The following is a 25,404-nucleotide window of genomic DNA, read 5'->3' as shown; positions in this document are numbered from 1 at the left end:
TTCCGGTGATGACAACTCAGGGGCGAGTGTGCCTCGTACCGATCAGCTGCTATGGTCTAAATTTCCAACAGAAGAAATATGGATTCCTCAATGCGCATTACAGAGACGGTAATCTTCATATGCGGTACATATTTGTAGCAAGACCAGGAAATTAAATTAAGGTTGTTGCAATGCAACGCAATCGACGAAAGAAAAATGGCTTCCATAGCATTTAGTGAACATCTGTGGCCGAGTCTCATATTTCATAAAGCTATATAAGTATGATTACTGATATTAATCAATCTCCCGCTCACACAGACAACACAATAACAATTGGTCAAGTAGTCACAGTGCCACAATTTTGCTGCCACCCTCAGCGGCCGGCCGGAGTGGCCGTGCGGTTCTAGGCGCTACAGTCTGGAACCGAACGACCGCTACGGTCGCAGGTTCGAATCCTGCCTCGGGCATGGATGTGTGTGCTGTCCTTTAGGTTAGTTAGGTTTAAGTAGTTCTAAGTTCTAGGGGACTGATGACCACAGCAGTTAAGTCCCATAGTGCTCAGAGCCATTTTTGAACCCTCAGCGACCCCAGTCTGAAATAAAGCATTCGACACGAAGTGTTCCGATTGGTGCCGACATTTAACGATCAGTATTTGGCAGGGCGTGGGCGGGGGATTATCGCGTGCACTTACTATAGGTAGCCTATTGGAGGCTCCTCATACTAATTTTTTAAGGTTACCAATTAATAACAGGATTGGTACACGTGTGACCATAGGTGCAGCCCCACAACGTCATCATTAGCTCTTAAGCGAAAAAGTTTGACAACCACACGTCTAAACCATAATCATGACTTCCAAGCTTAATCAGCTGAACAAGGTTCATTGGAGAGTGGCGTTAACTTCGGGATGGCGGGCCGCTCAGCGGTCATAAAAACAGCACAGAGATCCTACATTCAGTGTGTTATTACTGTTGTGTTGGCAGAAGAGCCAACACCGTGTTACTAGAGGAGGCCGAAATGCACGCGTTTTAGCTCACGCAGGCTGGCGTGAGAAGGGAAGAACTATACTGACGTGAGGTCTGGAACATGGCAAGGAATTAGAATTCAGAAAGCGGACGTAATTAGTTTGATACTTAACTTTAATCCATTAATGATGAACGTCGCTCTTGACGGGACATGATTCACAATATTATCTGTTCAGAAGACATATAGTAACTGAATATGGCGCCTTGCTAGGTCGTAGCAAATGACGTAGCTGAAGGCTATGCTAAACTGTCGTCTCGGCAAATGAGAGCGAATGTAGTCAGTGAACCATCGCTAGCAAAGTCGGCTGTACAACTGGGGCGAGTGCTAGAGACTCTATCTAGACTAGACCTGCCTTGTGGCGGCGCTCGGTCTGCAATCACTGATAGTGACGACACGCGGGTCCGACGTATACTAACGGACCGCGGCCGATTTTAATGCTACCACCTAGCAAGTGTGGTGTCTGGCGGAGACACCACATTCCTCCCCCGCAAATCGGCGTACGGTTGTGGTATAAGGCTTCCACCCGCCTTGGGGAGAACCCCATGTTGACGTATGCGACGAGGTGGGGAGCCTAACAACAGGCGAGGCTGTGCCACCCGCACCCTGCCATTCGGACCGCGGGGAGCTAGGGAACGCCAGAAAACCTACTCCAGGGTGCACGCCAACATGCGGTGTATGCGCCCGTAGAGAGACAGGAGGGGCCGAAGGGTCGACCTCCATCGGGCCGGGGCACCCGACGGGCGAAGACGACATATGGTCCGGAGCGGGCCAGAGTTCCATGTCGGAGGACAAGTGGTCACGGGGAGCGATCGGTGGCGCGTGACCCAGGGAGGCGCCCGACGGCTGCAGCGACGCGTCCACTGCGGGCGTCGCCGGCGGGAGAACAGGCGGCGGCGGCGGCGCGGCGCCATGGGCAAAATGGAAGGCAGCGTCGGTAACACCTGGAGCTGAGGCGAGCCAGTAGATGGGTCCCCGGGGCGCTGACCGGACGGCACCGTCGCTGAAAGCAGACGGCGAGCGGCAGAGCCCATGCGACGACGGAGGCGCAGCTGATTGAGATGCCGGCGCACCTCACCAGAGGCCCCCAAAACCAGATACATAGCGCGTCCGAGGCAGCGAATAATGCGCCCTTCGAGCCAACGCCGTGAACCTCAATTGTGGTGGCAGTAGACAACGTCGCCTGGGCAAAAGCAGGTGTCTGCCGCTGCACAGGAACCTGATGCGGCGGATGTAGCAAAGACATCAAGCTTCGATGATGGCGACCGTGGAGCAACTCAGCCGGCGAGCGACCATCTCGGGGCTGACAGCGATACGAGGACAAAAAGAGCAATAACACGTCTTCCCGAGAATGCGACTCTTTCAGCTTCAACATCTGTGACTTGAATGTCCTGACCAATCGTTCAGCTGCACCGTTTGACTGTGGTGAAAACGGCACGGACGTCAGATGTTGAATACCATTGGCCTTGTAGAATGACTGAAATTCTGCGGACATGAATTGTGGGCCATTGTCGGAAACAAACAAACGTGGTACCACGACCCTGGACTGATCATTATCAGAACGCAACAGCAAAACACCACGTCGAACAAAAAGTCTTTCCTTGTGAGCAAAAAATCGGCGAACCAACGGGTCCTCGATCCGTGACTTTGACAAGGGCCACTGCGTAGCAACAAAACGCAGAGCGGTAGCAAGAACAGGGTCGGCAGTTGTGGCTGTAGCTACACGACGAAAATCAATCGGAAACGATTCCACCACGTCATCGGTTTCCGGATCAATGAACATACAAGCAAGTTCGGAGGAATCGAATGCCCTATCCTCAGCAACAGGCAAACGGGACAACGCATCGGCGTTTCTGTGCTTAGCAGTGGACCGATACAAGATATCGTAGGGGTACTGCGAGAGGAAAATAGACCAGCGAATGAATTTCTGCGCTGTACGTGTAGGTACAGGCTTGTTCGGATATAAAATCGATGTCAAAGGTATGTCGCCTGTGATTATGGTAAAGTGACGACCATACAAGAAGCCTTGAAACTTTGTATCACCAAATACGAGAGTCAATGCTTCTTTCTCGATCTGTGAATAGTTTCTTTGCGCAGACGAGAGCAATTTGGACGCAAAGGCAATAGGGCGATCGCGCGAGCCATCTTTGTGCGCAAGCACAGCACCGACTTCGAAATCCAATGCATCCACCATCAACAAAAGGGGCTTCCGGGGATCGAATGGCGTAAGGCAAGTATCGGAAAGCAACACTGATTTCAACCGGCGAAAGGCGCGTTCGCATTCCGTCGTCCAGACGAACGGAACACCTTTACGGCGTAAGCGATGAAGCGGAGCTGAAATGGAAGAGGCATGCGGCACATATCGGTGATAATAGTTTATTTTTCCCATCAAACTCCGGAGCTGCTTCAAATTCTGCGGCGAAGGCAAGTCTTGTATGGCACGGAGGTTCGTGGGACTGGGATGTATGCCTTGGGCATTGAGTACATACATGTCCCAGGTATGGCAAATCACTAGCAAAAAACACACATTTGTCCTTCCGTAAGCAAAGACCATGTTGTCACAAGACCTGAAATAATGTTCTGAGATTGGATAAATGTTCTTCTTCCGTCTTTCCGGAAATCGCAATATCGTCCAGATAGTTTGCTGCAGTAGGGTCCGACACACAAACAGTTTGTAGATATTGCTGAAACAATGCAGGGGCGGATGCACGCCCGAATGGCAGTCGTTTGAATTTATACAAACCAAGATGGGTGTTAACCACCAAAACGCGCTGGGATTCTTCGTCCATCGGTATTTGCAAGTACGCATCCACGAGGTCCAACTTCGAAAAATATTTACCTGGGTACAGTTTGTCAAAAATATCTTCCGGGCGGGGTAAAGGAAAAGTTGCAATCACTAGTTGTGGATTCACTGTTGCCTTGAAGTCCACACAAAGTCTCAATTTTCCCGAAGGTTTTGGCAAAATTACTAAAGGTGATGCCCAGAGAGAAGCTAGCACACGTTCAATTACACCTTGTGATTCCAAGGAATTAGAATTCAGAAAGCGGACGTAGCTAGTTTGATACTTAACTTTAATCCATTAATGATGAACGTCGCTCTTGACGGTACATGATTCACAATATTATCTGTTCAGAAGACATATAGTAACTGAATATGGCGCCTTGCTAGGTCGTAGCAAATGACGTAGCTGAAGGCTATGCTAAACTGTCGTCTCGGGAAATGAGAGCATATGTAGACAGGGAACCATCTCTAGCAAAGTCCGCTGCACAACTGGGGCGGGTGCTAGGGACTCTCTCTAGACTAGCCCTACCGTGTGGCGGCACTCGGTCTGCAATCACTGATAGTGGCGACACGCGGGTCCGACGTATACTAACGGACCACGGCCGATTTTAATGCTACCACCTAGCAAGTGTGGTGTCTGGCGGAGACACCACAATTGCTCTGTGATTTCTTGTTAGATCTAAAAGGGTTACTTCGCTGAATTTGTCTCATAGAGATCTGTTATTCTGGCGGCAAAAAATAGCACGGCTCCATTTAAAAAACAAAGTTGGTGCGTGTATCTCGGATTTTAATGAAGTTGCGAGAAGGCATTGCTGTTTCTTTCATGAGCCCCTGGTCACTGTTCGTCTTGAAGAAAACCGGTTGCAAATGTCTTGTACTGGTAAAAATTAATGTGCGTGAAAAGTTACGTGCTTCACCCTACATAGCTAACTGGGGGACTTACGACTGAAGTCTTTTTTGTCCTGCTGCCCAGCTACGACCAAGGTGTACGGCTGCGAGATCAGGAGGCGGCACCACCTGGAGAGGAAGGATGGCGGTGGCTACGATTCGGAAGAGTACAACAAGCACCCACAGAAGTTCATCTCCACCTTCAGCAAAAAAGTGAGTCCTACCACCTTCACCAACTGCCTAAAAATATGTATGTGCAATTAATTATATTAAACATAGTTATTAGTTACAACATCTGCAAGACAAACAACTCATTTTCATCTAATATTTTTTCATATATCTTATTGCTCCTTACATATTAATAGACAGAATAGACGTACTTCATTACTGAGGGATTTTGGGGGTGAAAGGAGTTCCGAAAAACAGGCAGAAATGGTTATAACTGTGACAAATTTTTTTAATATATCGGCTCTAAGCCCCCTTGCGCGTGAGGACATTACGACCAAGGAACACATGTGGAAATATAGAAGGTCCCATAACTTCCACTCTTAACCAGATTCATAGCTTACCTTGGATGATACATTTATTTGTTGTATCCGTAATCGTCAGCTCAATGTCAGCTAATTTTAATAGAACAATCGCGCGTCTCCAGAAATTTTCCTAATTATAAGTACAGAATGTTAATTTCGTTAAAATGTAAATTACCGGAAAACGAACGATGAACGTATACCCTTCAACGTGGTTTGTAGCTGAATATATGATTCCCCAAAGTGTACGAAGTATGTTACGGCACGTTGTATGAAGGGTAAAAGAAGAGGTTCAGCCATGTGACGTCGCAGATAATAAGAAATAACATCTGAAATGGAGCACTGGCTCAGTTTAGAAAAGAAGTAGGAGGATCAGGATTGTTACCTTATACCCGTACAATTTCGCAGTCAATTGCCTGTGCACTAATTACCACTGTACGATTCATTTAGTTATCACTCGAAATAACCACGTAGTTCAAAGGTACAGTCCACAAGACTATGAGAAGTGATTTAATCCCAAACAATGGTGCAATAACTTAGTTATATAGAACTGTTTATCTTCATCTCTTGCACCCTGACAACCAAGTACGGAGAATGAACAATCTTCAGACTGAATGCAAGACCAGAACAACGTCGACTGGAGTACACTTGAGGCACCATATTTTAGCTACACTGGCTGCGGGAGTGTATTTTTCGGGTTTGTATTGCTTTAGCATCTACCTCAGAATGACGAATTCATAACGTTCACTGGAGAACTGAATTAACGGGAACACTTTAATGCCACATGTGCACTTGCTATTTTGTAGAAACTCTGGAAGTAATTCGGAGAGGATGTTTTTGTTTACTTAAAAGTCAACAACTTTTAAAATTTTTGAAGAATACATGGAAGTACCATTCGACCTTTAACCATTATTGCCATTCACTTAAACTTCAACCAAGTAGTCGCACATCTCGTACAGCTTATCCGATTCCAACGCACTCGGGTGAAACACAAACATGGTTTGAATTTTATTTTATCTCGAATTCAATCAAGAAATTAATGAAACAGTCTAACACTATAAAGTAATACGTAGCATATAGAATTTATCTGTTGTAATCAAAATTTGTTATCACTTTCATGTATGCCAAGCCTGTTTTCCTTATATGCAACGTGCACTTCGTACGTGCTATGGTTCCTTTTCTACGTGAAAATATGTGTCTGTCCAAATTGTCTGGGAAAGCTAATTACTTTAATTATCCAGGTATCTTGATTTTTCATTTTTCATGGCGAGAAATGGCTGACAAGTTTTCTGCTGTCAATGGTTTCCGAGATTCAGCTATTTGAAACTGCTCAAAATGGAAATGGCACGTGTGATTGTACAGCGTTTCTCGTTATTATGTAGTCGGTTTTTCTCTACGGCTCATGTCCACGTATTGTACAGTGGTGGAGAATGGATAGTATTCTCAAAACTAAAACCAACTACTAAAATTTCGAAGAACTCTTTAACGCTTTTCATTAGTATTGTTTAATAGCCACTTCTCTGAAAAGCAATGCACCCCACGCTAGTAACTGAAAGAGTTACTTTAAATGCTACAGAATATTCTCCTCTTCCTCCAAAGATGGAAACAGAGAGCTTCAGCAGACTATCCTACATAATAGGTTTTCCACACAACAGTCAAAGTTTGACGGTGACGGTGATTATGAAGACGATGAAGACTGTGATAAGAAAAAGAAGGGAAAGCCGGTCATAATGAAAATTAAGCACCCCACTAAACTTCGTTAATAGTGGTGGGACCTAGATGGGAATAGGATAAGGTGGTTCAAATGGCTCTGAGCACTATGGGACTTAACTACTGTGGTCATCAGTCCCCTAGAACGTAGAACTACTTAAACCTAACTAACCTAAGGACATCACACACATCCATGCCCGAGGCAGGATTCGAACCTCCGACCGTAGCAGTCGCGCGGTTCCGGACTGCGCGCCTAGAACCGCTAGACCACCGCGGCCGGCGATAAGTTGGTAACGCTGCTGTGAGAGGTGGGGTTGCTTGGTTGTAAGTAGGGATGTTCAGTCTGGGAGGGAAGGAGGAAGGGACGGCGATAGCTGATATGAGACTTGGTGTAGGGATAACTTAGACAGAGGTCATGCCGTGATTATGGAGGGGAAAGGGAGGGTAGCGCGGGAAGAAGAGGCAGCTCTGGTATAGTAAGGAATTGTGGGTTGGGTCTAATGTGAAGCCTGGTAGGAGGAAGCGAATTTGTGTTGGGGGGTATTGGAGGGTGCGTATGTGTAGGGTTGGTAGGTTGCGTTATTACTGTGTTGGCAGCATCACAGGGCATGTAACTAAGGGAGAAACGATGGTGCTGTTGGAACCGAGTTTATAAGACGTATAAGGCATACGGAGATGTTTAATGTGAGCGAGGAGAGAGAGAAATTTGATGAGATGGTAAAGGATTCAATTAGGGGAAGATAATCGGTTGTGGTAAGCACAACTGAGTGCACGGCGTTCGTAGATTTGGAGGATGTGATGGAAATTGGATGAGCAAAATATACAGGCGCCGCTGGTGTAGGAGAAGACTGGTCAGATCAAGGGTTTGTAGGTGTGGAGAATGGTTGAGGGACGCAACCCCTTGTACAGCCAGTTAGTAGTTTGAGTAGTTTTAGTTTACTGTAGACTTTTTGTTGTATGCTTAGTAGATGGGGCTCTCATGTTAGTTAACAGTCAATTATTAGTCCATTGCATTTTAGCGTGTTAGTTACATGGATAGAACAGTCATAAATGGCTAGGTGTACGTCATAGGAATGGAAGATGACCGTGGTTCTTATACTATTATAGCCTGGATTTGGGAATCGTTTATCATTAGGACCACTAATTTCAACAGGAGGTAAACTGGCTAAGAGGCTGTTGGATGGGCCGTTGTGATTTTTGGCTAGTTGGGTAAGGGCCTAAGAAAGCGGCTTTGTGGAAGGCGAACGAAATGAGGTGATTCAGCCTTATCAGCAGTGTAGAGGATATTCTGGAAAGGAGAGATAAACATGCAGTACGGCATCTGCGTTACCACTGTAAGCATGTGTTCATTATCGTGCAGTATTGGAAACTAAAGCAACTTGTAGACAATCAAGCTTTCTAGGCGTTCTTGGGAAACAGCTGGAAACAAAGTATAATCTTTCACAAAGCACCACTTTTCGAGCGGTCGAGCGCTCATATTGGTAATGTGATGCTACAGATAGCGCCGTACGCGTCGGTGATCATCAACGGCATCTACTGGGCGGTGGGGTCTCCAAAGCTGCTGACGATCCCGGACGCCAAGTTCCTACTGCGGCCCGCCGACACACCGTGGATCCAGAGCTCCGTGGGCTCCCCCGCGCTGCCGCACCGAATGCTCGCCATCTGCGACATCAGCGCAGACCCCGGCGGTTCCATAGAGTTCATGAACGAGTGCACTACTATCGACACACCCTTCTGCCTCTATGATGCAGATCGTAACAAGGACACCAAAAGGTAAGCAGTCCTCTCTGCACCATCTACTGAACGAGCAGTAAGCTCCTGGTTACACAGAATGAGGTGTTTGATTCTCTTATTGTTGTTGTTGTCGTCTTCAGTCCAGAGATTGGTTTGACGCACCTCTGCATGCTGCTCTACCCTGTCCAAGCCTCTTCATCTCCGAATAACTACTTTAACTTACATCCTTCTGAATCTGCTTAGTGTATTCATCTCTTGGTCTCCCTCTACGATTTTTACCCTTCACGCTGTCGTCCAATACTAAATTGGTGATCCTTTGATAAATCAGAACACTTCCTACCAACCGATCCCTTCTTCTAGTCAAATTGTGCCACAGATTTCTCTTCTTCCCAATTCTATTCAGTACCTCCTCATAGTTACATGATCTACCCATCTTATCTTCAACATTCTTCTGTAGCACCATATTTCGAAAGCTTCTATACTCTTCTTGTCTGAACTGTTTATCGTCCATGTTTGACTTTCGTACATGGTTACACTCCATACAAATACTTTCAGAAAAGACTTCCTAACACTTAAATCTATTTTCGACGTTAAAAAATTTGTCTTCTTCAGAAACGCTTTCCTTGCCATAACCAGTCTACATTTTATATCCTCTCTACTTCGACCATCATCAGTTATTTTGTTCCCCAAATAGCAAAACTCATTTACTACTTTAAGTGTATCATTTCCTAATTTAATTCCCGCAGCATCACCTGATTTAATTCGACTACATTCCATTATAGACGTTTTTATTTTGCTGATGTTCATCTTATATCCTCCTTTCAAGACACTGTCCATTCCGCTCAGCTGCTCTTCCAGATCCTTTGCTGTCTCTGAGATAATTACAATGTCGTCAGCAAACTTCAAAATTTTTATTTCTTCTCCTTGCATTTTAATTCCTACTCAAAGTTTTTCTTTTGTTTCCTTTACTGCTTGCTCAATACACAGATTAAATAACGTCGGGTATAGGCTACAACCCTGTCTCACTCACTTCTCAACCACTGCTTCCCTTTCATGCCCCTCGACTCTTATTGCCATCTGGTTTCTGTACAAACTGTAAATAGCCTTTCGCTCCCTGTATTTGACACCTGCCACCTTCAGAATTTGAGAGTATTCCAGTGAACCTCCTCAAAAGCTTTCCGTAAGTCTACAAATGCCAGAAACCTAGGATTGCCTTTCCTGAACCTGTCTTCTAAGATACGTCGAAGGGCCAGTATTGCCTCGCGGGTTCCAACATTTTTACGGAATCCAAAGTGATCTTCCCCGAGGTCGGCTTCTACCAGTTCTTCCATTCGTTTGTAAACAATTCGTGTTAGTATTTTGTTCAAAAATGGTTCAAATGGCTCTGAGCACTATGGGACTTAACATCTGAGGCCATCATTCCCCTAGAACTTAGAACTACTTAAACCTAACTAACCTAAGGACATCACACACATCCATGCCCGAGGTAGGATTCGAACCTGTGACCGTAGCGGTCGCGCGGTTCCAGACTGAAACGCCTAGAACCGCTCGTCCACAACGGCCGGATAGCATTTTGTAGCCACGACTTATTAAACTGATAGTTTGGTCATTTTCATACCTGTCAACACCTGCTTTCTTTGGGTTTCGAATTATTATATTATTCTTGAAGTCTGAAGGTATTTCGCTTGTCTCATACATATTGCTCACCAGATGGAAGAGTTTCGTCATGGATGGCTCTTCTAAGGCTATCAGTAAATCTAATGGAATGTTATCTACGCCCGGGGCCTTGTTTCGATTAGGGTCTTTTAGTGCTCTGTCAAATTCTTCATGCAGTATCATATTTCCTATTTCATCTTCATCTAATTCCTCTTCCATTTCCGTAATATTTACCTCAAGTGCATCACCCCTGTATAGACCCTTATATACTCCTTCCACCTTCTGCTTTCCCTTCTTTGCTTGGGATTGGTTTTCAGTCTGAGCTCTTGATATTCATATTTCTCCAAAGGTATCTTTAATTTTCCTGTAGGCAGTATCTGTCCTACCCCTAGTGATATATGCTTCTGCATCCTTAAATCTGTCCTCTAGCCATCCCTGCTTAGCCATTTTGCACTTCCTGTCGATCACATTTTTAAGAATTTGCATTTCCTTTTGCCTGCTTCATTTACTGCATTTTTATATTTTCGTCAATTAAATTCAATATCCCTTCTGTTACCCAAGGATTTCTACTAGCCCTCGTCTTTTTACCTACTTGATCCTCTGCTGCCGCCCGCATCTCGTGGTCGTGCGGTAGCGTTCTCGCTTCCCACGCCCGGGTTCCCGGGTTCGATTCCCGGCGGGGTCAGGGATTTTCTCTGCCTCGTGATGTTTGGGTGTTGTGTGATGTCCTTAGGTTAGTTAGGTTTAAGTAGTTCTAAGTTCTAGGGGACTGATGACCATAGATGTTAAGTCCCATAGTGCTCAGAGCCATTTGAACCATTTGAACCTCTGCTGCCTTCACTGTTTCATCACTCAAAGCTACCCATTCTTCTTCTACGGTATTTCTTTCCCCCTATCTTGTCAACCTTTCCCTAATGCTCTCACTGAAACACTCTAAAACCTCTGGTTCCTTCAGTTTATCCAGGTCCCCTTCTTCTTAAATTACTACCTTTTTGCAGTTTCTTACACATCTGCCCCTGGAAATGTCTTACAATTTAAAACCTGGTTCCTAAATCTCTGTTTTATCATTATATAATCTGTCTGAAATCTTCCAGTGCCTCCAGGCCTCTGCCATGCATACTGTCTTCTTTCATGATTCTTAAACCAAGTGTTAGCTATGATAAAGTTATGCTCTGTGCAAAATTCTACCAGGCGGCTTCCTCCTTCATTCCTTTCTCACAGTCCATATTCACCTAATACTTTTCCCTCTCTTCCTGTTCCTACTATCGAATTACTGTCCCCCATGACTATTAAATTTTCGTCTCCCTTAACTATCTGAATAATTTCTTTTGTCGCATCATAGATTTCTTCAAGCTCTTCATCATCTGCGCAGCTAGTTGGCATATAAACTTATACTACTGTGGTAGGCGTGAGCTTCATGTCTATCTTGGCTACAATAATGCATTCACAGTGCTGTTCGTAGTAACGTATCCGTGTTCCTATTTTTTATTCATTATTTAACCTACTTCTGCATTGCTGTTATTTGACTTTGTATTAATAACCCTGTATTCGCCTGACCAGGAGTTTTGTTCCTCCTGCCACCGAACTTCACTAATTCCCATTATATCTAACTTTAACCTATCAATTTCCCTTTTTAAATTTTCCAATCTGCCTGCCTAATTAATAGATCCGACATTCCACGCTCCGAGCCGTAGAACGGCAGTTTTGTTTCTCCTGGTAACGACTTCCTCCTGAGATCCGAATGGGGGACTATTTTACCTCCGGAATATTTTACCCACGAGGACGCCATCAGCTGCGTACCAAATGGTTCAAATGGCTCTGAGTACTATGGGACTAAACATCTGAGGTCATCAGTCCCCTAGAACTTAGAACTTCTTAAACCTTACTAACCTAAGGACATCACACACATCCATGCTCGAGGCAGGATTCGAACCTGCGACCGTAGCAGTCGCGCGGTTCCGGACTGAAGCGCCTAGAACCTCTCGGCCACCGCGGCCAGCAGCTGCATACCCTCGGGAAAAATTACGGCTGTAGTTTCCCCTTGCTTTCAGCCGTTCGCAGTACCAACACAGCAAGGCCGTTTTGGTTGATGTTACAAGGTCAGATCAGTCAATCATACATACTATTGCCCCTGCAACTACTGAAAAGGCTGCTGCCCGTCTTCAAAAATGTTCAAATGTTTGTGAAATCTTATGGGACTTAACTGCTAAGGTCATCAGTCCCTACTTAACCTAAATTATCCTAAGGACAAACACACACACCCATGCCCGAGGGAGGACTCGAACCTCCGCCGGGACCAGCCGCATAGTCCATGACTGCAGCGCCTAAGACCGCTCGGCTAATCTCGCGCGGCCCCGTCTTCAGGAACCACACGTTTGCCTGAGCTCTCAGCAGATACCCATCCGTTGTAGTTGCACCTACGGTGGGGTTATCTGTATTGCTGAGGCACGCAAGCCTCCCCACCAACAGGAAGGTCCATGGTTCACGTATGTGTGTGTGTGTGTGGAGGGGGGGGGGGGCTCATTCTCTTATACATCGAATAAAACTCATGTGAAAACGTACAAATTAAAATGTAACATTTTGATATTAGTTTAGTTCTTATTCGAGTGCATCGAGGCTCATCACATTCGAATTTCTTCTTCTGTCATAAATATACGGGGTGAGTGAAAAGGTTCCTGCCAACTTGAAGGAGGTGATAGAGGAGTCGAAATGCGACAACTTTGAAACAGGAACTGAAGGTCTCTGAAGAAATCCTGAGTCCGTGAAAGCTTTGGAATGTCAGTAACAACGAGGACAATCAATCCCCACGCGCCTTAAGTTCAACAAAAATAATGTACTGTTTACTCAACAATGTTGTACATTAGAGAAGGTGTTAAAAATTGCGAACACCACATTCAACGTAGGCAGTAGCTTCGTAGGGAATTCTGGCGCATTCTGTCAACTACATCAGGCATCAAATGAATCTCAGTAGATGCTGCAAGTATCCCGGCAAAGAACTTCCCGTTTATTCGTCAGGAACTGGTATCACATAGACGAGGCTTTTGGAATACCCCAGAAAAGAAAATCGAGGCGTCAGATCAGAGAAGCGAGGTGATCATTCAATTGAACATTCTCTTCCGATCCAAATACTGGGATATGTGGCGATGAGTATGTCACGTACTTAAGCAGAAATGAGTGCAGATGCATCTTTTTTACAGCTGTCTGATCGATGATGAGGTGGTCCAGTTTGTAAACAAAAATCAAAACACTTCTACTTGCGCAATGCGAGCAAGTCTGTAAATTCTCTTCAAGAGATCGATTCTCTATTGATCTGCAAATCATTATAAAATTAGTGTGCTGACACTAGACAGTCCCATTCGGCTATCGTTAAGAGATACATATGTGGATGCTCCCCTCGAATAAACTGTATGTGCAAGAAGCATTGTTGCCCAGAATTCTGTGATATTATCCTTCCGGGACTGCAACGAGGGCAGACTGCGTTTCTAAGGCGGTTACGATCCAGTGAATAACAGGGAGTACCGATCACAAGCGCACGTTGCAGCGACTGAGCGGAGTTACTTTAACTTTCCGTATGCAGAAATGAGTTTAGAAGCTGATGCTACAGGATACAGACAACAGCAAGACGAATATTTAACTACCTACCTCTCTCTCGGTCTGAGTTTGAATTGCTGCCATCTGCCGGCGACATTCCATTGCAGTTCCTCTGGTAAATGACGCCTCGACTCCATTCGACACACCCAGCGAAGTGGCGCTGTCATAATACACAGAAGCCTTATTCGAGAGAATGGCGGTTCAAATCCTTGTCCTGCCATCAAAGTTTAAGTTTTCCGTAGTTTCCATAATTTTTAAGGTAAATGCCAAGATGGTATATTTGTGTAGCATACGGCCGATTCCATTCTCGGTCTTTCCCAGTTTCATGCTTGTGCTCCGTCTCTAACGTTCAAAAATGGTTCAAATGGCTCTGAGCACTATGGGACTCAACTGCTGAGGTCATTAGTCCCCTAGATCTTATAACTAGTTAAACCTAACTAACCTAAGGACATCACAAACATCCATGCCCAAGGCAGGATTCGAACCTGCGACCGTAGCGGTCTTGCGGTTCCAGACTGCAGCGCCTTTAACCGCACGGCCACTTCGGCCGGCCCGTCTCTAACGATTTTGTCGTCAACAGGCCGTTAAACTCTAACCTTTCTTCCTTCTTTCTTTTGACCAAGCTGCCCAACCAGGGTTTTTTCTCATTCTAACAGTAGGTAAAAATCCATAGCCTTTTTCCTCACCATGTAATCAAGTTTGGGGAGTGGCCGAGCGCATCTAAGCGCTTCCGTCCGGAACAGCGCTGCTGCTACGGTTGCAGGTTCGGATCCTGCCTCGGGCATGGATGTGTTTGATGTCCTTAGGTTAGTTAGGTTTAAGTAGTTCCATGTCGAGGGGACTGATGACCTTAGATGTTAAGTCCCATAGTGCTTAGAGCCATTTGAACCACTTTTTTTTACAGGAATGCGACTCAGATAGACTCTCCTGTGCAAATGGCAACCTCACCTTCCAGTGGGGCACGGCGTTGCCACAGACGAGGCTATGACGACCGAGTACTAGCGATACAACAAAACCACGCAAAGAGAATTATAGGGAATGACATTCACTCCTCACCCATAACACCTTAGCTGGGAGCAAGTGACAAGGCTCAGAGGTGCAATCCCCACCATGGCAATCGGCTATTGTAGTCCATTAACCAGCAACTGTTTAAAATTAATGTACTAAAGAAACTAAGAGAAGCAGCCTATATTCATATTTCATCTATTTGCAGTGAATCTGAACTGCTTTTACCTATAGATGACGCTTTTGTCGTTTTATTCTTCACGCTTTTTACTTTCTTGCGTTTATTTTTCCTGATCCTGTTTTTGGGGTGATATTTGTAGATAAGTGATCCTGGCGTTCGGCGATACCTAAAGCAGCCACTAGTTTATATCCTCACACCGTTTTTTTCTTAATTACAGAGTGAAGACTTATTTTTGTTAAATCCGTACCTTAAAAACTTTTCTCTTACTAATATTCAGTCTTTTATCACTTTACTTGTAAATGCTACCTCGGCAGCTCATAAATATTCCACTCACCTCCTTTCGATACTGCCTATGTTATCAACGTCCTTAAATGCCATATGCTATTTTCAAAGACTGTAACGCATTACGTAACAGGTCGAACAATAATAGAGATATTGACAGATGGTCCCCGTCTACTGAACGCATACTGTTTTCCTCCTTGGCAGTTTCTCGTGTTGCTCCTTGCAACTTGCAATATCGACAAAAGTTTACTAGTTATTGCAAATTTTCAGTCGCTTTTCTGATTCTCAGTTATTTTTGCAGCTTCAAGGGACCAGGAGTGCTGGTTTGCTCCATCGACAATATGCCAACGCAGCTACCTCGCGAGTCCACAGATTTCTTCGGGGACCTGCTGTATCCTTTTACGTACGACATTTTGCAGTCGAACGCCCGAGCACCTCTCGAAGAGCACAACTTCTCGCCCGCTGTCTATGGGGTGAGTAAACATCAGCAAGCGATGATTTTTTATGGTGTATCTTTTAGTGACGCCAAGTAGGTTAACATAAACGGACACATTGTCTACGTCAACATCCGCTCTCAATTGTACGATACTAGTTTCTAACTGGTCTTACTGCCTACAGTAAAATAATATCGATTAATTTTTCTTACAGGCCATCATCGCAAGCAACGGGAAGCTTACGAAAAATTTCGAATACATCATCGACTTACGCGAGAAGAACAGGTAAACAGTTCTGTGTTGTAGATTTCTTCTATTTTGAATTTAGTACTCGCCTCAAACACAAAACCATATTTCCCTTTATGCCTAAATATATGAGTGAGTTAATTTTGGAAAAACGTTAACAGGGATAAAAACTTTTTTTTAATAAGCAGTTTTTTGTAGATATAACAAAACCTGAGCTTTCATTAATAATTTTCTGGATCAGCGTAAACATCTTAAAGACTAATCTATTTTTAATAGTATTTGGAATTGTCAGAATCTTTAAAAACTGAACATTCATAAAGTTCCTATATCATATATAGACAACAAATATAGTATAATAAAGTATTTCTGATAATTCACACATATTACAATTTAAAGCCCCCTCCCCTGCCTTTTTCTGTCTGTATGTTCTAATCTCACGAACTGCTGTAGGGATCTTGACAACGGCTTGCTACCGGTTTCCAACGGATCACCGAAGTTAAGCGCTGTCGGGCTTGACTAGCACTTGGATGGGTGACTATCCGATTCGTTGTGCGCTGTTGGTAAGGCAAGCGGAGTGCACTCAGGCCCTGTAAGGCGAACTGAGGAGCTCCTTGACTGAGAAGTAGCGGCTCCGGTCACGAAAACTGACAATGGGCGGGAGAATGGTTTGCTGACCACATGCGCAGCCAGTAATGCTTGTCGTCTGAGGATGACGCGGCGGTCGGTCAGTACCGTTGGGCTTACCGAGGCCTGTTCGGACGGAGTATTGTAAGGATTTTAATACGGTATTCACTAACAAATATATTTACTCGCGAGGAAGGTTTGCGTGTGTAGTTTATTACCGCTGCACTAAACAAGCTGCGCGGACGTAGATACTTAAAGGGGACTGCGAGGTCACAAGTTCAGTATTTAGTAAGGCTCGTTTCAAAGTGTTGTGTTAACTATTATGACAGGAATAATATTAGCTGCTGAAGACTCACCATATACATCACGAGGGCGACATAAAAGGAGTGTCTGGGAGTTGCAGGGATCAATCTTCTGTGGGGCGTATGTATTACACTTCACAATATGGACATCGTCGAAATTTAAGAAATGTTCAAAAAAACCATGAACTTGCACCAAGAACACCGAATGAAAAATAGGGTGCCACAGTGATCACAAAGGTTCGTAGTCAAGATCGAAGGCCAACTCCTTGGCGGCACAAGACGTTCAGCTAGGTATCTACTCTTAAAGAATGCATATAGTATGATGGTGGTGTAACTGGGTGATGAGAACTGATGGAATGTGATGGCATGCAACCGAATGCGGAACAGTTTGTCGTCTAACTTACTGCGAAACTGTCTATCCCTTAAGGCATAGGTGCAGATAGTGCAATCATATGTTTTATAGGCACAGAAAGAACAAAAAACAAACATTCAGAGCCTGAATATGTCTAGTGATTTCAGGTGGTACGAACTGCATTGTCACACATTTTTCGGGAGGAACAGTTTGCTTTAAACAAGTTCGATTTTTACACACACACCAGGAATCAAGCATAAGCAAGTTATTTTGACCAGCAATTAGCCAAAAGCAATGCTCATACCACAGCTGTAGTTCTCTTTCGACAACGTTCCCACTCTTGCATGCTGTGACGTAAATATTCGTTACTGCCATCGCAAGATCACGCACACGAGAAACAGTCGTAGGGGTCATAACACCTCCAACATCTCGCAACACAATAAATAACTTTCCAGCCAATTTACCATTCAGATTAACTGTCGGCATAACTGTATACAAATGTGTTAAAGCATTGATGTTAGTTGATCTTGATACAATTCTCTTGGTACCTCTAATTTCCAGGGATCCTTTCATATGCATTTCCTCTTCAAATCCCGATTGGTCGGAGTTGAAAACAAATGCCTTACTGAACGATGGGATAAGTTTGTTTATTTCATCTACAGATTCCGCAGTTTGCTGTTCGAAGTTTCGTTATCTTACGTCTTCCAATTGTGTAGCACTGTTCGAAGTTATGAAACCATCCACTGCTTCCCTTCAAATTACTGTAATTTATGTTGCGCGCAGTGTAATGTGCATAGCATAGTAGGTCGCTATCATGCAGATCCTCTAAATTGTATCGAGCATCCTCGAAACGCGCAAGCACCACTTTTTGTAACAAGTGCGCCTTGTCCTCTCTTGAATATCTGTAATTTTCTTTTGCACTACACGGTCATATTGCTGCGGACTTACTCAACATCTGTTCATAATTCCTTTTTTACTATGCTGCCGAATATCTTCCATACAGGACTAGTACTCCTGGGAGATAGAATACTGTATGGGACAGGCTTTCCACAGCCTCTTGAAATGAAATTACGTTTTTATAACACAATAGCATGCGTCACTGACAATAGCCGTTTACACTGTTACCACCCAGAATGAGACAGCCCTACAAGGACGTTGTTATTTTTAACCTATCGCTATGCCGTAATATGGCATCGAATCTTTACGACCTATTATAAATTTGTAGATGCTTGACAGTGGCATATAACCTGAAATTACAGTAGCAAAATAAAAACATTTATAAGAAATAAAGAATGGAGAAAGAAAGAGAACGGATGTACGGGAATTCGTGACTTCCAGTTGCACAAGGCATTGTGGTAACGCTTTTGCGAAAGCTGAAAATTTGTGCCACACTGGGACTCGAACCCACAATTACCGCTTCTCATGAGCTGTTGCCCTGGCAGCTTTTTCTTTTTGTTGGCTTTCGGCGCGTGACCACCGAGCTATCTCAATAGCGGAATGCCAGTTTTGACGATACGAACGTAAGTAACGACACAACACCTCCCCGTGCGGGGAAAATCTCTAATGCCGCCGCAAGTCGAAACCGGGCTCCTTCCGTTAGCAATCCGCCGCGCTGACCGTGCAGCTACTGAGTTACTATTAAAACAGCAACGTAAATCTTCGTATAGTTAGTGCTGTCTAATAATAACGGTTCCGCTGGTGAACAGGAAAAAGCCTAGTAACTGCGGTGAAGTGCGTTTTCTGGCGAACGTCAGCCTGAAGCTTTTAGTGAGAGCCGTTCTGACGGACTGCAGTGCGGTATGAGCTAACCTGCCAAGTCCGTGAACCGCTTTGGAAGACGAAGAGGGTGAACGACAGAACGAGAAGGGTATGAGCACAAAACGCGACGCGCACTGCGCACACCATATACCATCACCGCTGCCTCCTGTGCAGTGCAATTTCACTTTTCGACTACTGTAAGTGAGACTCACAGGTCAGATGGAAATGTTTCGTTCACTCATAAGATACTAGTGTCACAAATTTTCCTGTTTTGCCATATTTGCTAGATATTAACCCCAGCAATCGATCCCTCACGAAAATTTAGGCCGTAATTCTCAAAGTACGCTGTTATGATATATATATATATATATATATATATATATATATATATATATATATGTGTGTGTGTGTGTGTGTGTGTGTGTGTGTGTGCGCGCTTGAAAATCAGAATTATATATATATATATATCAGTGTCGATAGCGTGCAGCACATTATCCGGCAGGAGTTAGGCCGGAGTTACCTAAGTTCTGCAGCCAGTGTATGCCCTGGGTGCTAAATGCTGAAGAAAAAAGCAAAACGGATGGCCGTCTGCCTGAAGAACCTGACGCGTTTCAGTGTTGAAGGCAACACGTTCCTTGCGCGCATTGTTGCAAACGACGAAAGCTGGTACCACAGCTGGGAACTGGAGTCGAAAGCGTCGATGATTCAGTGGTGTCGCCCATCGTCCCCTCGTCCCAATAAGTTCAAGAGTCAACTTTTCGCTGGAAAGGTGATGCTCATCCTGTTCTTTACCAGGGCTCACTGCATATTCATTTAAAGGAAACTGATCTCTCCACCCCTGCGGAACGGTTCTGCGTAACACTGGGGAAATTATTGCGTGGAATTGAGGCGAAAAGTCCGGGAAAACTGGAACAAAAGGTGCTGATGCTTCATGATATCGCACGCCCCCGTATGACAGATGTTGTAAGGCAGAAGGTATGTGAACTCAAGTGGGAGACACTCGAGCATGCGCCCTATGTCCTGATCTTTCCCTATGTGATTATCACTCCTTCGGTCCCTTAAAAAAAGCCTTGAAAGGCCGAAGACTCCTGTGGACGACAATATGCAGCAGGCAGTTAAGGACTTCTTCACGCAGAGGGACACAGTGTTCTACCAAACCCGGTGCGCCGGTGGTATGATTGCCTCAATGTTCACAGTGATTTTACCTGTCTGACATGCAGATTATGGACTTTAACACCACGTTCTAACTCACTTAAATCTTGATAACCTTCCATTGTCCCCTATATGTACACTGAGGATACAAAAGTCATGGGATAGCAATATGCACATATACTGATGGCTGTAGTAACCCGTATAGAAGATATAAAAGAGCAGTGCATTGGCGAAGCTGTCATTTGTATTCAGATGATTTATGTGGAAAGGTTTCCGACGTGAAAATGGCCGCAGACTTTGGACGCGGAATAGTAGTTGGATCCAGACGCATAGGACATTCCATTTCGGAAACCCATGGGGAGTTCAATGTTCCGAAACACAGAGTGTCAAGAGTGTACCGGAAACATCACATTTCAGGCGTTATCTCTCACCACGGACAACTCAGTGGCCGACGGCCTTCGCGTAACGACCAAGATCAGCGAAGTGCTAACAGACGAGCAGCACTGCGTGAAATAACAGCAGAAATCAATGTGGGACATCGACAATCGTATCTGTTAGGACAGTGCGGCGATATGTGGTGTTAATGCTATGACAGCAGACGACCGACGCGAGTGCCTTTGCTAACAGCACGACATCGCCTGCGGCAGCTCTCCCGGACTCGTGGCCATATTGGTAGACGATGGAAAACCGTGACCTTGTCAGATGAGTCCCGATTCCAGTTCACAAGAGCTAATGGTAGGGTTGGAGTGTGGCGCAGTCCCCATCAAGCCATGGACCCAAGTTGTCCACAAGGAGTGTGCAAGCTCCATAATGGTGTTGGCTGTAATGGACTGGGTCCTCTGATACAACTGAACTAATCATTGACTGTAAACATTTATGTTCGGCTACTTGGAGACCATTTGCCGGAACTCATGGACTTCATTTTCTCAGACACCGATGGAATTTTTATCGATGTCAATGAGCCCTGTCAGTGGGCCACAATTGTTCGCGATTGTTTGAAGGACGTTCTGGACAATTCCGGCAAATGATTTGGCCAGCCAGATCGTCCGACGTGAATCCCATCGAATATTTGTGCGCAAAATCCTGCACCGGCAACACTTTCGTAATTGTGGCTGGCTCTGGAGACAGCATGGCTCAGTATTTCTGTAGAGGACTTCCAACGACTTTTTGAGTCCAAGCTACGTTAAGATACTGCACTACGCTGGGCAAAAGGTGGTCCGATACGGTATTAGGAGGTATAATATGACTTTTGTCGCCTTAGTGTATTACATTGAAGATCCAAAGAAACTGGTACACCTGCCTAATATCGTGTAGGGCCCCCGCGAGCACGCAGAAGTGCCGTAACACGACGTGGCATGGACTCGACTAATGTCTGAAGTACTGCTGGAGGGAACTGACACCATGAATCCTGCAGGGCTGTCCATAAATCCGTAAGAGTACGAGGGAATGGAGATTTCTTCTGATCAGCATGTTGCAAGGCATCCAAAATATGCTCAATAAAGGTCATGTCTGGGGAGTTTGGTGGCCATTGGAAGTTTTTATACTCCGAAGAATGTTCCTGGAGCCACTCTGTAGCAATTCTGGACTTATGGAGTGTCGTATTGTCCAGCTGGAATTGCCCAAGTTCGTCGGAAAACACAATGGACACGAATGGATGCAGATGATCAGACAGGATGCTTACGTACATGTCACCTGCCAAAGTCGTATCTAGAGGTATCAGGTGTCCCATATCACTCCAACTGCACGCGCCCCACATCATTACGGGGCCTCTACCAGTTTGAACAGTCCCCTTAGACATGCAGGGTCCATGGATTCATTAGGGTGTCTCCATACCCGTACATGTCCATCCACTCGATACAATTTGAAACGAGACTCGTTCGACCAGGCAACATGTTTCCAGTCATCAACAGTCCAATGTCGGTGTCGATGGGCCCAGGCGAGGCGTAAAGCTTTGTGACGTGCGGTGGTCAAGGGTTCACGAGTGGGCCTTCGGCTCCGAAAGCACATATCGATGATGTTTCGTTGAATGGTTCGTACGCTGACATTTGTTGATTACACAGCATTAACATCGGCAGCAATTTGCAGAAGGGTTGCACTTCTGTCACGATGAACGATTGTCTTCAGTCGTCGTTGGTTCTTGCACGGTCTTTTTCCGGCCGCAGCGACGTCGGAGATTTGATGTTTTACGGGATTCGTGATATTCACGGTACACTCGTGAAATGGCCGTACGGGAAAATCCCCACTTCCTCGTTACTTCGGAGATGCTGTGTCCCATCGCTCGTGCGCCGACTTTAACACCACGTTCTAACTCACTTAAATCTTGATAACCTTCCATTGTAGCAGCAGTAGCCGATCTAAAAACTGCGCCAGACACTTACTGTCTTATGTAGACGTTGCCGACCGCAGCGCCGTATTCTGCCTGTTTACATATCTCTGTATTTGAATATGCAAGCCTATACCAGTTTCTTTTGCGCTTCAGTGTATGATCGATCAGTGTAGTTGAGTGAGTTGTTGGAAAGAATGCCCTCTCCCGCTCCGAGAAACTTAATACCAGGTAGCTTCGAGGTTTGCCTATAGCGTAAGCGTCATGTATAGCAATGAGTCTTCAACAGCGTGTAGGTGAGACTGCCCTTTCCTATGCTTCATAGTAGAAAACCATTGTCTCTGTCAACTGTACGTGGAGTTCTACAAATTCTTGAATGATTGAATCTGACGTCTGGGAAATGTGAGGAGTAGCCGTATATTGCTCTAATCTATTTGATGATTTCTTAACTAACTGTATTCTTTAATTGTAGGCGTCTCGGTACAAATGGGCCGGGCAAGAAGGGGGGGGGGGGAGGATCTACGTTATTCTTCACTAGCGTATCTGACAGTATTGTGTACTTACCCGACGTAGTCACTGCAACATTCAAAGCTTATTTTATTAGTGCCGGCCCCTAAAAATTCTAGATGAAGAGGAAATCTCTTCTACGTGTATTTATAAAAGTGGGAACAAAAAATTCTCCCTAAAGTATATGAAGCTACGTACGTGAAAAAAAGTAATCTACCTTGTTTGTAAGCAAACAGGTTTATTGCTACTAATTATTCTTTTATGTAAAACAACTATGTAATATTTTAGGTAGAAATGATCGTGCTGGTGAGACGTCATGAGACGTATTTAGAGACACTCAACATCTTCTATCGTATGCAAGGTAGTTCACTCCCAGTTTTTACGTGCGTAGACACGCAGAATAGGCTTCACAGTTTTCCTAAATTTATCGTTAGGCAGATTCAGTCAAAAGAAAATATCGTATTAACTCTATGTCATGTAGCTTTATTCGTGGAAATACTCATTAGTAATGATGGTGAATGTTTTTCTTGTCTGTGTTCTGGTTTCCTGAGCGTTACTGCTGATGCCTGGCACATCGTGGACGTGGCATCTTGTTACTATGACCAGATGTTCTTCACTGTGTTTCTATACTGAAATGTATATGGAGAACGAGCTCAGTATTCGCTTTCTGTCAAAAACCACTTAAAAACAACATATAAATCAGCGAATACCTTGTTCAGTGAACGTATCGCACGTGTATTCGATCCGAGACTAATTCTCCTCCTTTCCCCATTAAGCTGCGCGCGCAGGTCTGGAATATTTTTTGTTTTTAATTTATTTGTTTGTTTAACCTGATCAGACTTGTGCTTTGAATCCCTCTATCATATCCCATTAGATTTTCACTCGCACAAAACTTTTATATAACTATTTACGCTAATTAGCCAAAACATTATGACCACCTGCTTAGTAGCTTGTTTGTCCGTCTTTGGAACGAAATAAATCACTGATTCTGCGTATCAGGGATCAGACAGTTTTTTGGTAAGTTTATGGGGGTATGTGGTCTTAGATGTCTACGCAGAGGTCATGTAATTCGCGTAAGTGACGGGCCGCTGACTTGCGTACGCGATGATGGTGACAGATAGCGACTCAAATGGGTTTCATAGGATCTACATCAGGCGAATGTGGTCGTCCAGGCATCAACGTGATTTCACTATAATGCTCCTCAAACACTGTAGCACTGTTCCGGCTCCGAGACTCGGACAATTATACTGCTGAAAGATAACATCGCAGCCGGGGAAGACATCAAGCATGAAGGGATGCAGGTGGTTCGCAGCTGTCAGCGTGTCTTTGACTACTACTACAGGTCCCATGCAAGCGCAGGAGAATGTCTCCCATAGTATAATACAGCTCCCACAAGCCTGCGTCCTTGCCGCGCTGCACGTTTCGAGCCGCCGTTCACCTTGATGATGGCGTTTGTGGAAACGACCATCGACCTAGAGCAGCAAAAACTTGACTCACCCGATGAGGCGACGCGTTTCCAGTGATTGACTGTGGAATCCCGATGGGACGGTGCCCAATGCAATCTTAATTGACGATGTCGTTGGGTCAACATATGAACACGTAGGTGTGGTCTGCTGCAGAGCGCCATGTTCAACAATGTACGATGAACTGTTTGCTCCGAAACACGTTTGCGTGCACCAACATTGTACTCTTTCGGCAGAGATGCCACAGGTCACCATCTATCCTACTTTACAGATCAGACAAGCCTCCGAACCCCACATTCTGTAAAGAGCCGTGGAAGTCCAACAATTTAACGCCTAGTGATAGTTTCAATGTCCTTCTACCTCTTTCCGTAGATGCTCACGACAGTAGCACGTGAACATTCGACCAACTTCACCGTTTTTGAAATGTTTATTCACAGGCTCTGCGTAATAATAATCTGCCCTTTGTCAAAGTCGCTTATGTCAATGGATTTCCCTATTTGCAGCCTATATCTTCGTTAGGGTATTCCGCCGTCGATGTCTGTTCCGCTTACGTACTTTAGTTACCGCATCACATGCCCGCGACGCCATCAGGCGGCATTCAGTGTCGCGGTGGGCAGTTTTCAAAATGTTTCGGCTTATCAGTGTAGACTTGGGACGTTCCAATACAAAATTAGATACGATATTTGACAGCAGTACGAAACTACAAAATACCTCGGAAAGTTCGGAAATTTGTCGATACTGAGAGTATCTCTAGATATTGATTGTTTTCTTACGTTTAGGTTCAGGAGAACAGAACGCATTGAACAACTAGAGATAGGACGTTAGTATTCACAGGACATGTACATTAGTATGTTCTGCAGAAAAGATTAGCAGTTGAATCGTGTCGGC

The 25,404-nt window shown here is 44.8% G+C and overlaps 1 protein-coding gene across 1 annotated transcript in view; it reads left to right on the top strand.

Annotated features, from left to right (window-relative positions):
• The window catches only part of LOC124721402 (alpha-aminoadipic semialdehyde synthase, mitochondrial), a 285,169-nt gene that overhangs the window by 107,674 nt on the left and 152,091 nt on the right, over positions 1–25,404 (top strand). The window contains exons 7-10 of the mRNA XM_047246342.1: positions 4,755–4,882; positions 8,405–8,679; positions 15,657–15,828; positions 16,004–16,074. Of these exons, the coding sequence (XP_047102298.1) occupies positions 4,755–4,882; positions 8,405–8,679; positions 15,657–15,828; positions 16,004–16,074 (646 nt within the window). The remainder of the gene's footprint in view (positions 1–4,754; positions 4,883–8,404; positions 8,680–15,656; positions 15,829–16,003; positions 16,075–25,404) is intronic.

This window comes from Schistocerca piceifrons, chromosome X, assembly GCF_021461385.2.
Source record: "Schistocerca piceifrons isolate TAMUIC-IGC-003096 chromosome X, iqSchPice1.1, whole genome shotgun sequence".
NCBI lineage: Eukaryota > Metazoa > Arthropoda > Insecta > Orthoptera > Acrididae > Schistocerca > Schistocerca piceifrons.
The sequence above is the reverse complement of the archived record's forward strand: the minus strand, read 5'-3'. Positions and strand labels throughout refer to the sequence as shown.